We start from the raw sequence: 14,147 nt of genomic DNA, 5'->3' as shown, positions 1-14,147 counted from the left end.
CAGTACTTAGTAACGAGGCTTCTATTCTTAAGCCAAAATCATTATCATCATTAGCAACAACAAGAGTTCTCCTAACCAAGAGAATAAACTGTCTGGGAGGAAACACTTCTTAAGATTGGTATTGTAGAGCAGGATGCCTGAAATCTAATATTTAGTGATCCCTGAGAAAAATGGCAGGCTCTCAACCCACTCACCCTAAAATGAAGCCTCCTGTTAACAAGCCAAATCACAAATAATGAGTTGTTACTCATCTTTTTTGTTGCCTTGTTCTTAAAAGAGGATGGACAAGAAAGATAAAAAATAAACATAAAAAAATGACCACAGAAGAAACAGAACTGAAACAACAGAAGAAATTTTAACATTTCAATATTATAGCAATAAATCAAGAACAGGGTACTGTGAAATTGGAATAACTGGTAAACAAGGGAAAAAACCTCTTGGAAATTAAAAATATAAAATTGTGAAAATAAAAAAAAAACTTCAGTGAATGGATCGGGAGATAAAATCAAGAATATATCTGAGAAATTAAAACAAAAAAAAAAGAGAGAGAGAGAAAATATGAGTGAAAAGGGTCACTGTGGTCAACCTAGGACCTTTAATATGTGACTAATAGTTCTAGAAAGAGAAAGGAAAATGGGAAAGAATTACCGAAGAACGGAGAAAAGGATATGACACATCTGTCCTAACTTGTGGAGAAAAAGAGGGAAAGAGTCATAAGAGAGGAAGCTGGTTAAGGTATCTCTTCATACTGGGGCTTTAAGTCTCTGAGAGAGGAGAAGTATATCGGGAAAGTGAAGGCGAGCACTGACCATGAATAGGACTCCTGCTCTGATTCTCAAAACTAGCACAAGACCAGGAAGCTCCCTTTCCCTATAGTGTAAGTTTGTTTATGTCATCTCTCCAATGCTTCAGATGTCATCTTAGAGTCAAACATGGGGAGAAAGGGAAGTAACTGAAAGAAGGAGAAATTATCTCCACAAAGACTGATTTCGACTTGAAGAAACTTTAAATTATTGGATTAAATTATAAATAAGATTTCTCTTCCAAGGAACTGGGTAGATTATGGGTTGTTCTATCGGGGGCTACAAAAGAAAACAATAGCAGAGAACTTCCCAGAGCTGAAGGACAAGTGCAAGCTGACTGAAAGCATCCAGCAGTTTGAATCAAGAAATATTCACATTCTAGCTACAGCATAGAAAATTTTACAACCTCAAGAATAGAGAAGTTCCTGGAAGAAATGGATAAATACTATAAATATAAAATTTTTCAAGACTGAATCAAGAAAAAACAGAAAATCTCAACAGACTGGTTACTACAAACAAAATCAAATTGGTAATGAAAAATCTCCCAAGAAACAAAAGTCCTGGATCAGATGGCTTCACAGATAAATTTTACCAAAGAAGAAGAATTAACACCTATTCCTCTCAAACTATTCCAAAAAATTCAAGAGGAGGGAAGGTTCCCAAGCTCATTCTATGATGCCAGCATTATCCTGATTCCTAAACCAAAGACATTACAAAACAATAAAACCATAAGCCGACATTCCTGACGAACATAGATGCAAAAATCCTCAACGAAATATTAACAAACCAAATTCAACAATACATCAAAAAGATCATACACCACGATTAAGTAGGATTTCTTCCTGGAATGCAAAGTTTGTTGAATATCCACAAATCAATTAACATGATGCACCATGTAAACAAATGAAAGATAAAAATCATATGACCATAACAATAGATACAGAAAAAGCATTTGACAAAATCCAGCATCCATTTATGATTTAAAAAAAAACTCTCAACAAAGTGGGAACAGAGGGAACATACCTTAACTCAATAAAGGCCGTGTATGACAAATCCACAGTTAACACTACAGTCAACAGGGGAAAGGCTAAAAGCATTTTCCTTAAGATCAGGAGCAAGACAAGGATGCCCACTTTCACCACTTTTATTCGACATTGTATTGGAAGTCCCAGCCATAGCAATCAGACAAGAAAGAGAAATAAAAGGCATCTAAATTGGAAAGGAAGAAGTAAAACTGTCACCTATCTGCAGATGACATGATACTATATAGAGAGAACCCCAAGATTCCACCAAAAATAACTGTTAGAACTGATCAATGAATTCAGTGAAGTAGCAGGATACAAAGTTAATATTCAAAAATCAGTTGCATTTTTATACATCGATAATGAATTATCACAATGAGAAATTAAGAAAATAATTGCACTTACGACTGCATCAAAAAATAATAAAATACCTAGGAATAAATTTAACCCAGGAGGTAAAAGACCTATGCTCGGAAAATTATAAGACACCGAAGAGAGAAACTGAAGAAGATACAAATAAATGGAAGCATATGCCGAGCTCGTGGATGGGAAGAATTTACATCGTTAAAGTGGGCATCCTACCCAAAGTAATCTGTAGATTCGATGCAATCCCTATGAAAATACCAATGGCATTTTTCACAGAACCAGAATAAATAATCCTAAAATTTATATGGAACCATAAAAAACCCCAAATAGCCACAGAAATCTTGAGGAAGAACAAAGCTAGATGTATCACACTACCTGATAGTAAACTATACTACAAGGCCACAGTAATCAAAACAATTGATTACTGGTATCAAAACAGACATATAGATTAATCAAACAGAATAGATAGCCTGGAAATAAATCCATGCCTTTATGGTCATTTCATCTATGACGAAGGAGAAAAGAACATACAATGGGCTAAAGACAGTGTAGTCAATAAATGGTGTTGGGGAAACTGGACAGATACATGCAAAAAAAGAGAAACTGGACCACGTTCTCACACCGTATACGAGAACAAATTCAAAATGAATTAAAGACTTTTAAATATAAGATCCCAAGCCATAAAACTCCTGGAAGAAAACATGGGCAGTAAACATTGTTCTTAGTAATATTTTTTCTGACATATCTCCTCAGGCAAGGGAAGGAACAAAAGAAAAAATAAACAAATGGCACTACATCAAACTAAAAACTTTTTGCACTGCAAAGGAAACCATCAACAAAACGGAAAGATGACCCACTAAATGGGACAAGATATTCACCTATGACACATGTAATAAGGGGTTAATATCCAAAATTTATAAAGAATTCATACAACACAACACCAAAAAAAATCGAATTAAAAATGGGCAGAGGATGTGAATAAGACATTTCTCCGAAGAGGAAATACAGATTGCCAATAAACGTATGAAAAATTCTCAAGGTCACTAATCATCAGAGAAATGCAAATTAAAACCACAATGAGATATCAACTCACACCTGTCAGAATGGTCATCAACAATAAAACAAAAAACAAGTGTTGGCGAGGATGTGGAGAAAAGGGAACCCTTGTACACTGTTGCTGGGATTGCAGCCACTATGGAAAACAGTTTGGAGGTTCCTCAAAAAATTAAAAATAGAACTATCTTACGACCCAGCAATTCCACTCCTGGGTATTTATCCAACGAAATCCAAAACACTAATTTGAAAGGGTATGTGCACCCCTGTTTTCACTGCAGCATTATTCGCAACAGCCAAGAAATGAAAGCATCCATCAGATGATTGGATAAGTAAGTGGCATATATATATATACAATGGAATATTACTCAGCCATAAAAAATGAAATCATTCCATTTGCAACACATGGATGGACCTAGAGGATGTTATGCTAAGTGAAGTAAGTCAGAGAAAGACATTACATGTAGAATTTAAAGAACAAAATAAATGAACAAACGAAATAGAAACAGACTCATAGACACAGAGAACAAACTGATGTTTACCAGATGGGAGGGGGGTAGGAGGGCAGGGTGAAAATGGTGAAGGGATTAAGAAGTACAAATTGGTAATTACAAAACAGTCTCGGAGGTGTGAAGTACAGCATAGGGAATAGAGTAGATAATGCTGTAATAACTACGTGTAGTGCCAGGTGGGTACTACACTAATTGGGGGTGGGGGGACCACTTCACAAATTATATGAACATCTAACCACTATGCTGTACACCTGAAACTAATATAAAATAATATTGAATGTCAACGGTAATTGAAAATAATAAAAGAAAATTTAAAAATAGAGAAGTTCTTAAAAGCTACCAGAGAGAGAAAGGAGGGAAAGAAAGTCCCTTACAAAAGAAGAAGAATTAGACTGGTAAGAGACTTCATCAATAATACTGGATGTTTATGAAACAATAATGAAACCATGCCTTTAAAGTTCTGAGGAGGAAAATGTCAGTTCAGAATTCTTTAGCCATTAGGGTTATTAAGAAAGAATAAAACCATTTTCGGACAAGCACAGACTCAGAAGGTTTAGCACGATGACAGGGCGAACCAAGAAAGATGACATGAAATCCAGACACCAATGGAGCCGACCCAGAAGGACAATGAAGGAAAGTCCCAGGAGGTCAGCTATGACTCGTCAGAGGTGACGGAGGCCGAAAAATGAGGAAAGTCATTTCAAAACCCTATGAAACAGCAAAAAGCTATACGTGGAAGGAAATAGAATCGTAGTAGACAACATTATACTGCTTGGTTGTACATGGATGATTTACATAATCGTAATAATATAAACACTTTATTTTCTACTCTTCGAATCGACTAGTAGACAAAGCTCAGGAAACCCAATTATGGTTACAACACGGGACGTAAATACTGGCAACTGTGAATATATAAAGGTTTATGGTAAAACTGCAGGTTGACAGCAGGGAGCCAAAAGACACTGCCTCTTGTCTGTCGTTGGTAGAATAAATAAAAGAACAAACTTTATTTAAGATTAGAAAAGGGACCAACAGAAGAACGGAAAGTATTACTATAACTACCTCAGGGAGAACAGAGATGAGGCGGTGTAAGTGACCTAAACCCTCATTTGCGAAAGCAAGACAAAGTAAGAAAACAGATAATATCCAAAATTAGTAAGTCAACGAAAAGTATCAAAAGTCTATTATTGAGATATCGAAGTAAAAATCAGAACTGAAAACAAAATTAGGAGAAGTGGTTCCTTCTGAGGATTGAGATTATTTATCGTAAGTTCCTCCATACCATTTGAAATGTTGATGCATGTGCATCTATGACTTTGATGAAAACATCAAAAATTCCAGTTTCTTGACTAAGCGCCACTTTTGTCTGGTTCCACTTTCCCAGGCTCTGTGAAGCACACGGCGAAGTCTGTGCACGTCCTACTCGCCCCTTTCCACTTCCCGTCTGGGGTGGTGACTGACGTGTTCCCTTCCGTACATTCTATGTATTTATCAGCAGGTATGCTGGTGTGTTCACCAATATACTTCTCTTCCATGTTCTTACCCGAATACTAGCACGCTATGTATAATATTCTTCTACCTCGCCTGTTTTATTTATTAATGTATCTCGGAGGTATTTCCGTATTACTGCTGAGCTTCGTCATATTTTTTTAACATATTAATCCAATTTTGGGATGCATCATACTTTCATCGGTCTGTACTGACAGACATGTTTTTCTCCAGTCTCTGCTATTTCAAACAATGCCACAATGCTATAATAATAAATCGACAATGATTATAAGAAAAAAAAACAATTTAAGACGGTTTTTGCTTCTGTTTCTCAATTAGATAATGAACTTGGCTTTCATCTTTGCATCCTCAGTGCCTACTTTGGCATTTGGCAGATAGCAGAGATTAGATTAAGATTTTCTAATTTAGGGTGAATGGAATTTAAAGGAGGAAAGTCACCTATGCGAACATTTCAATGAGATACTGGAACTCTAAAGTCAAGTTCATGGCACCACAAAGACAATAGGCTGTACGAATGTCAAATACTCTGCACGCTTAGTCTTTGCTTTACAATTCACCAGAGAAAGGGAAGTGGGGGTCGAGTCGCTTGGAGAAAGGAAGCGACTGTGACAACGAACTGGACAAAAAGACTGCTTGTGTGCTGCTGGCTCTGTAGATCCCCAATACCGAGATGCGAAAGAGACTCTCACTCCTCACGGGGACGTGAAGGAGTGTTAAGTAGACTACAGAATTCTTGGTGTTTTACCAGTGAGAGAACTAAAATTTTAGGAAGAAAACAAGCAATGTTCTTGACCGGAAGTTAACCCATCGAAACATAACATACGTACTTACTCTGAGCTCTTCTGGGCCTGAATGGATTGAAAGCAAGTGTAGAGGACGCGGCCAGTCTATAAAAAAAAAACAAAAAATTTAAAAAGGTCACGAAGAGAAGGATTAATTTGGAAAAAGGTATAGCAGTTTAGTGATATGCTAACCTAAAACTCAAAGGCCACTTTGAAAATGGAAGGTAAAAGAGATTACAGAGATGGGATATGCCATATATCTGCCGTCGGAACAATCAATCGGTTAACATGAGATGGCCACAGTCGACCACGTGTTCGTGTGACAGCGGCAAAGGGCTCGCGAACACGAGAACCAAGGAATGAAGGACCAGACCGTTCGAACTGCTTTTTTTGGAAGCTGACAAACTTCTTCAACAACTATTATAATGACGGCAAACAAATTTATGATGACAAAGCCAAAAGCATTTCAAATGAAATACAAAGTTCAAAATACTGAACTTTAATATTTGTGGAAAAAAGTGATTTCATGAAGGCTATTTATTGTTAACATCGATTCTGAGAATATAACTAACGTAGTAAATAATAGGACGCACTTGATGCTCTTGGCAAAATTCATACCTACAATGTTAAATAGTAACTTTCTTTTTGTTTAAACTGACGCATAGCAAAATCTCTTGACACAAATGTAAAATTCGAAGAGAAGTCCTCTAAATAGACGATGGCAAACTAGCCATTTGATCAAGCAGCTTAACGTCTCTGAGCTTTGGTTTACTCATCCATAACATACAGATGACAACCATCCTCATAGGCTTTTTGTCAGGGTCAGAGAATATTTATGTCAAACACCCAGTGAGTAGGTGCCATACAATAGGTGATAAACGGTACTTGTTACTATTACTAGCCACCAAAATGTGTGTAGAATCCAGCCACCTCTCATCGCTGCCACTCTGCCACCGTGGTCAGGCCTCCATCATCCCTTGCTAGATTACCGCAGTATCTTCCAGATGGCTTTCATGATGCCGTGCAGCCCACGCCCCCTCCCGCCCCCCACTCCCCCCATCCCTGCCCCGTCCAGTCTATTCTCAACACAGTAGTCAGCAAGATCCCATTAAAACATAAAGTCACCCTCTAGTGGCTTCCCAACTCAGAGTCAAAGTCAAGGCCTCAGAAGATCTGGCCCCAGTTATCTTTCAGACCTCACTGTAGGATGACCAGATGAGCGGTCGTCTCAACCAGGGCCCTTCCAAGAAGTGAGCTAACTAAACGAGAGACTGGCATAAGGGGGTAGAACTGGGACACATGGTCACGGTCTTCCTCCCTCTGCTGCAGCCACACTGACTTCCTTGATGTCCCTTGAACATGTCACACTCACCTCAGGGTCTTTGCACTGGCTATTTCCTCTGCCTGGAACGCTCTTCCCCCAAGAAATCCACAAGATTGTTCCCTCACTTTCTTCAGGTTCTGACTCAATGACCTTTCTCATTGAAACCTTCCCTGGCCACCCTATTGAAATTGCAAAAAGATTTTTCTACATTCTGTGTGTGTTTACACACACGCGCGCGCACGCACGTGTGCGCACACAAACGTGCACACACACACGATACCTTTGTGTTTTTATCTTCTATGAAACAGGAAAAAATAAGTCCTACAAAGCCTTGATCCATCATCTGGTACATGGCTTGCGTGCGAACATCTGCAAATAAACAGAAATCTGCTGTCAACAAACTGTACCTCACAGACATGAAGATTTTAAGATAAATATAATAATAATCCTCCCGGAAATCAGATTCTAGAGGCAGAAAAGGGATATTTCCTAAGGACGATATGATTGTCAAAGCACAAATCTTTTACCAGGTTAGAGAAATACTGTGGGAAGTCTGCAATTAAATAAGAAAACTTATCTAAAACTCTAGGCTGCCTGGCCCAAGACTTGTCCTGCTATGAAGCGTAGCACAGAAAAAGAAAAATGGAAAACTTCAATTAGCCCCCTAGAACTTGATCCATTTCTTCCAGGGGACTGAAGACAAAGGCAGGCATTGGAAGGAGACAAAAAGATTTCCTAGGATAAACCTTTCGATGGACAGTTTCTAGGGAAATGAATATATTAGACTCGATACTAAAGAATGGAAGTGTAGAACTATTACAGAGGAAATTCTTAGGGAGGAAACCACTGTACAAAAGTGACTGCAATAGAATTCAATAGTCCAGGGAGTAGAAACAAAACCTCACTGTGTGGTCATGCAGTTTCTGAAAAGGAAATCATAAACAGGTACCAAATAAGAGCGTTTAAAAGGACTACGTCAAAGATCACCAAAAACTAAACAGAGACTAAATTTAAAGATCCGAAGTCTTCAGACCACTGTTTATGAAGAGTATAAAAGATCAGGTGTCACAAACACTGCAGAGCGTGGTTGGGTCCAGTGACTCATGCCCACTTCGTTTGCCACCGTGTTCTTAAACATTCTTTGCATTTGTACCTTTAGATCTGGATTGGGGCTCCTCCCGATGCCTTCCTAAGTAAAGAGTGAGACCGAACAGTCCAGGGCAATGAGTATGAAGGAAATAACTGGCTGAAAACAGTTGCTGAAAATACATAGCATCGTGTAAATGATCTCCGTACTGCTATGTGGCCTTGGTCAAACCTTTAATACCTCTAAGCCTATTTCCTCATCAGTTAAATAAGGATAAACAACATCCCTACTCTCACGGGGCTTTGTATTTTAAAACTTGACAGACATTTTAGCACAATACCTAGCACGTCTAAGGTACTTCGTAAGTATCTGTTCCATCTCGTTTCAACCGCGACCATTGTCGACGAACTGCTGAGTCCGATGTCCATGCCATCCCACTCGAAGTGTTTTTGTCAAGATCATCAACGATCTCTTCTTGGTCCTCGATTTACCTGATTGCTCCCTCCTTGAAACACCGTCTTCACTTGGCCTCACACTCTCACTCTTCCCATCTGTCCTCTTCTGGGCTGAGCTTTTCCAGTCTCTTGCTGGATCCTTCCCATCTTCCCACTCTTGAAATACTGGCATGCCCTGGGCTCAGTCTTCAGTCTTTCTCTCTTCTCTGGCTACACTCACTCCCTGGGGGATTTCATCTGGTTCCACGGCTTCATGTCTCATCTCTACACTGGCCACTCCCAACTCGCATCCAATAAACTCTATAGTCTCAGACTTCTACTCCAAACTCCAGAATCATGTATCGAATTGTCTACCCGATGCTTTGACTTGGTTGTCTTAATACACTGCTACACAGAGTAGCAGATCCATGAACTATTTATTACCTGTTCACAAGGACATAAGAGCTTGAGCCGGAATGCAAATTAATACACTGCTTCCTTCATTGATCAACTCTTAAGGGACAAAAATGTAAGCCGAACTAAAGTACGTGCTCGGTGTCGTAGATGATTTAGGCTCAGCATTAAGCTGCTTATCTCTCTGATCACAGACAGCTCACAGACCACAGCCAGTCTATGTGAGTATCATTTGCCTAACGGACATTTGAATGTATCTAAAATCGAACAGTTCATTCCCTCCCCACACACAAAACCTACCTCTTCCCAATGCTTCCCCATCTTAATCAGCAGCAACTCAACCCTTTCCGGTGTTCGAGCTAAAAGACTTGAGCGCATTTTGACTCCTCTTTCTCTCCTACCCTGTACCCGCTTCATCAGCAAATCCTGTTCATTCTCCCTTCAAAGCATAACCAGAATTTGATCACTTCTTACTACCTCCTCCTCAACTGCTACCAAGATCCAACAAAGCCACCATCACTCCTATCTTGCCTCACCGCAATAGCCTGTCGCTATCTATCGCCCTTGGGTCTGTTCCCAACCCAGTAGCACCCCGTGATCCTTTGAAAATTGAAGCCAGGTCATGTCATGCCTCTGCTGAAAACTCTACAGTGGCTCCCAATTTCGCTTGAAAGTTAGAATCCACAGCGGCCTACAATGGCCTCCGTATTTGCTGGTGCCCCGTTAACCTCCCTGCCCTCATTTCCTGTCACTCCCCCTTCGCCACTCGGCTCCAGCCATACCGGCCTCCTTGCTTGTCCTCATACACTCCAGGCACACTCTTCCTCAGGGCCTTTGCACTGGCTGTTCCTCTGCCTGGAACGCTCGTCCCCCAGATATTTGCATGGCCAACTCCCTCGCTGCCTCCAGTTTTTTGCTTAACTGTTACCTTCTCCGTGAGACCTAACCACATTACTTAAAATGTAAACCCCACGCCCACCCTACAGACGCTCCCCGTGCCCCTCCGCCTGCTTTACATGACCGCATCCATGACAAACCCATAAGCTAGAGTTTAGTGGAGTTTCAATTAGCACCATCCGAGAGAATGTTCTGCTACTGCGCTGTCCAGTGTTTCCTTCAGCATCCAAACCCGTCATTATTTCTTCGGTTGGTCGCCCTATGAAGTAGTTTGCTTGAGAGGAAATGTTCACGTTTATGAGAAGCGTAGGACAATGAAACGGTCTGAAGGGAGAACAGAATCATCCCTCCCATTTCCTGGTGTGAAACACCACATTCTTTCGTCTACTCTTGACCAAACTTTTTCCTGCAACAGAAACCACAGACCCCGGTTGGTAATAAAGAGTTTTAAAAGAATGGGAGACGACGTACACAAATGCTTTGAGAATACAAGCATTACAATAAAATGTTAGCTTAGCCTTCGCTTATTCTATACTTTGTCCTAACAGAGTTTTCCCATCTGGGTCTGTGTGCTAAGAAGAGCCTTACGAATGTATCATATTAAAAAATTGTTTATAACGAGTCTAAGGAGTATTGACTTGTAACCTCTAGAACAGAATGCTCGTTTGGGAAAATGTAATTTATTAAAATGATTGGTTAGAGAAAACTGCTTAATTAGAATCGCTGCCTCTATTTGTCGTGGGAGGCTGATGCGACCCACCGACTTTGGTGATAAGTGAACTCACTGCGAAATCACTGTTTATAGCAGTGCCGATGACTTCACCGTATCTGAAAGAATTGAGGTCTTAAAATGAGGACGATAGCCACAGGCACTCACGAGGACAATAAAGTGAGTATGAGAGTAACTTAAAACTGGTGCCCAGTCTCAGAAGATTTCCGAGCTAGCCTGCACTGCCTAAATCACTATTTTTCTTTTGCAAACCATATGTAGGTAAAATTCAAGTTCATTGAATTGTGCGGGTAAGACGTAACTCAGCTATGTCTTTCCCTATCACCAAACCTATGCTTCCTGCGTTTCCTACTTTCATAAATCGCATTCCCACTTAACCAGTCCAAGTGACACGGTCGAGAACGCCCAGGCCCCAGAGTCATACAAACCTCAGTTCAGACACTGAAGCGATCTGCGTTAGGCCTCTGGTTTTGGACACTGTATTTTGACTCTGAGCCGCAGCTTAACTTCTTCCCTTAAGAGCCATGCACTCTTCCTGATTGCTTGGGAAGCGTTCTTTAAGTAGAGCAGCTGCGGGGTCAAATGCTACGTAAGCTGTAGACTTCATATGGTCACTAGACTTTCAACATGGATGTCACTGATGATTTAGCAAGTTCCACTTCAACAGTGATGGGCCGGAAGCCAGACTAGAATGAGGTGACGAGTGTGGGTGAATGGCGAGAAAACCTAAGTGTAACTATCTCTTTGAGTCTGGCGTGAAGGGGACAAGTTGTCTTCTGTCGTGTTTTCTTCCACGTGTGAGGTATGAGCGTATCTGAAAGCTCCGTCAAGGTAGAGAGCGTGTCTCTCTCCCTCACGGCTTTATCCCCAGCGCTTTGAAGATGGCCAGACGCACAGCAGACACTCAAACTTATTCGCTGAAGGAACAAATCAATGATGGGGCGAATCCAGTGCAGCGGAAAGGGCTAGAGACGTAGGGGGGAGAAGCATCACGAAGGGCTGTGAGGGTCTTGAGAACATGGGAGGCAAAACCTGAGGGGAGTGGATGGATGGGCATTAGCTAAGGTGAAGGACACGGTCTCTATTGGAAGGAGGGAGAAGGAGAAGATGGACTCAGTGATAAGCAGGCGAGTAAAGAGAAATGGAGAAAATGCCCTTCCAATGGCTCCTGTTTCCTCTGTTCGAGTAGGAAGTGAACGAGGATGTGGGGAGTTTAGCGCTTTGGGAATGAGACACGGGTTCAGATTGAGACCGAAACGACATGAGACTAAATGCCATGCAGGAGCTGAGGCTGGATCCTGGACTGGAAAGGAAAATTTTGCAATAGAGGACAGAACTGACATAACTGGCAAAACTTGCAAAAGGTCTGCAGGTCACGTAATCGGGTTATAGCAAGGTCAGGTTTCCTGATTGTGATAACTGCACTGTGGTTAGGGATGGGCACATCCTTGTTCTTGAGAAATAAGTTGCTCTCAACCAGTGTGTGTGTGTGTGTTGAGGGCTTACAGACAGAAAGGGATAAAACACATTCAGCAAAAGGTTAACAATGGTCGAATCTGCTTCTTGATGCTATTCTTGCCATGTTTCTGTAAGTCTAATCTTTTAAAATCAAGTTTTAAAAGTCTTACGGTCGGTGTCCGACTCCCGGCGCCCCCGCCTTTGCAAACCAACCCAAAGCCAAAACACTCACTTTTATGCTCCTGAAGGAATAAGATTCTGAAAGCGGGTTGTCAAGCTCTTCTACTTCCGCTACAATTTCCATTCCTTACGTGGAAAACCGTCCTTTGGACAGTTTAGTGCTACGGTGGGGAACATAACTGAACATCGTTAGAGTTTCATTATTTACTGTGCTTTTGGTACAGAATCTTCTCTCTTCTCTCACTCACCCTCTGCTAATCCTGCCATGTTTATTTTCTCCATAGAGCTTAACCTAGCCCGTTACGTTTCGTTCAAGTCTTTAGGTTTGTAGCTTGTCTTTAATGACATATTATTATATCTTAATCCTGAGGCTTTTATTTTTACAGGTGTTTACCCTTTTTAAATTGGCCGGTGAAATGTTCTATTTCTTCCTTATCATTATCATTCTTTGTTTTCCCTTTAGTACTTGGTTTTTCTTCCTCACAAAATCACAAGGTCCAAGACAGCAGAAATCACGATGATGTTATTCCATACAGGTAGCCAGTACATTTGAATAATTATTTATGTAATAATCCTTTTAAAATGTGTTTAGAACGCTATCTTATTTAACCCACTAGAACTTAATTCTACTAACCGTTATCATCAAAAGCATTAAAATTTGTCACACACACACACACAACACACACACACACACGCACACACATCATCACATCCCTCTCCCTCCCTACCTTTTCTTTAATGGAAAAAAATTCGTTCCTTCTCCCTTGCCAGTCTTTAACATAGCTTAGAATTCTTTTCCTACTAAGAACAGGAATCGACCTGTTTTTATTCATCACTCATTTTTTTTCCCCCGAGGCTTGCTAATACAGGGCCCATCTGACTCAATTCTTGAACCTATTTTGGAGATGAGTTGTATCTTTGCATCTACAAAGTCCCATAGGCTCCGGGAATCCAGAATAATCTTTGCATCATGAACGCCAGCTTAGCTGGGAGATTATTTTCTCTTTAGTCCTATCCATAGTTTTATTACTACAAATATTTTGAGATCTCAGTTGACAGATCTGATGTGTTCTTCTTAATCCTTCTAATGTTCCCTGCCCTTCAATTTTAGACATTTAATCATACTGTATGTGTGTGTGTGTGTGTCCTCCAGTTTTCCAAATAAATGTTTTGGTGTCCATCTTTGGTACTGTGATAAGCATGGGACAAAATGCCATATACATGGCTTAATATACTGCTCCTAATGACTCTGAGAGATACTATTTCTCCATTTCTGTCAGAGAGGGAACCGCAGGCTCAGAGAGGCTAAAAGATCTTCTCAATTAGTGACTGAAACGAGATTATAACACAGACCTGTTTCCTGGCAGAATCCAAAGCTCGTGTTCCCGACCCTCATGATCTGATAACTCTCTGAACTTTCTATATTCCATTTAAAAACTTAACACTCTTAGAAGTGTCTTCGAGCACAGCTTTGATTACATTTTCTCTCATCTGTCCCTTTTGCTCACCCACTTAAGTCTTATTATCTCCGGGTAAGAACTCAATGTTCCAGTCTCCGGATTATTTTGTGCTGAAT

At 40.4% G+C, this 14,147-nt stretch overlaps 1 protein-coding gene across 1 annotated transcript in view; it reads right to left on the bottom strand.

Annotated features, from left to right (window-relative positions):
- Positions 1–14,147, bottom strand: part of BRCC3 (BRCA1/BRCA2-containing complex subunit 3) — a 51,313-nt gene that overhangs the window by 22,557 nt on the left and 14,609 nt on the right. The window contains exons 4-5 of the mRNA XM_023520659.1: positions 7,652–7,740; positions 6,097–6,152 (exon numbers count right to left, since the gene is read on the bottom strand). Of these exons, the coding sequence (XP_023376427.1) occupies positions 6,097–6,152; positions 7,652–7,740 (145 nt within the window). The remainder of the gene's footprint in view (positions 1–6,096; positions 6,153–7,651; positions 7,741–14,147) is intronic.

The sequence above is a fragment of the Pteropus vampyrus genome, unplaced genomic scaffold, assembly GCF_000151845.1.
Source record: "Pteropus vampyrus isolate Shadow unplaced genomic scaffold, Pvam_2.0 Scaffold275, whole genome shotgun sequence".
Classification (NCBI taxonomy): domain Eukaryota; kingdom Metazoa; phylum Chordata; class Mammalia; order Chiroptera; family Pteropodidae; genus Pteropus; species Pteropus vampyrus.
Note: the sequence above shows the minus strand (reverse complement) of the source record. Positions and strands in the feature narration are given on the sequence as shown.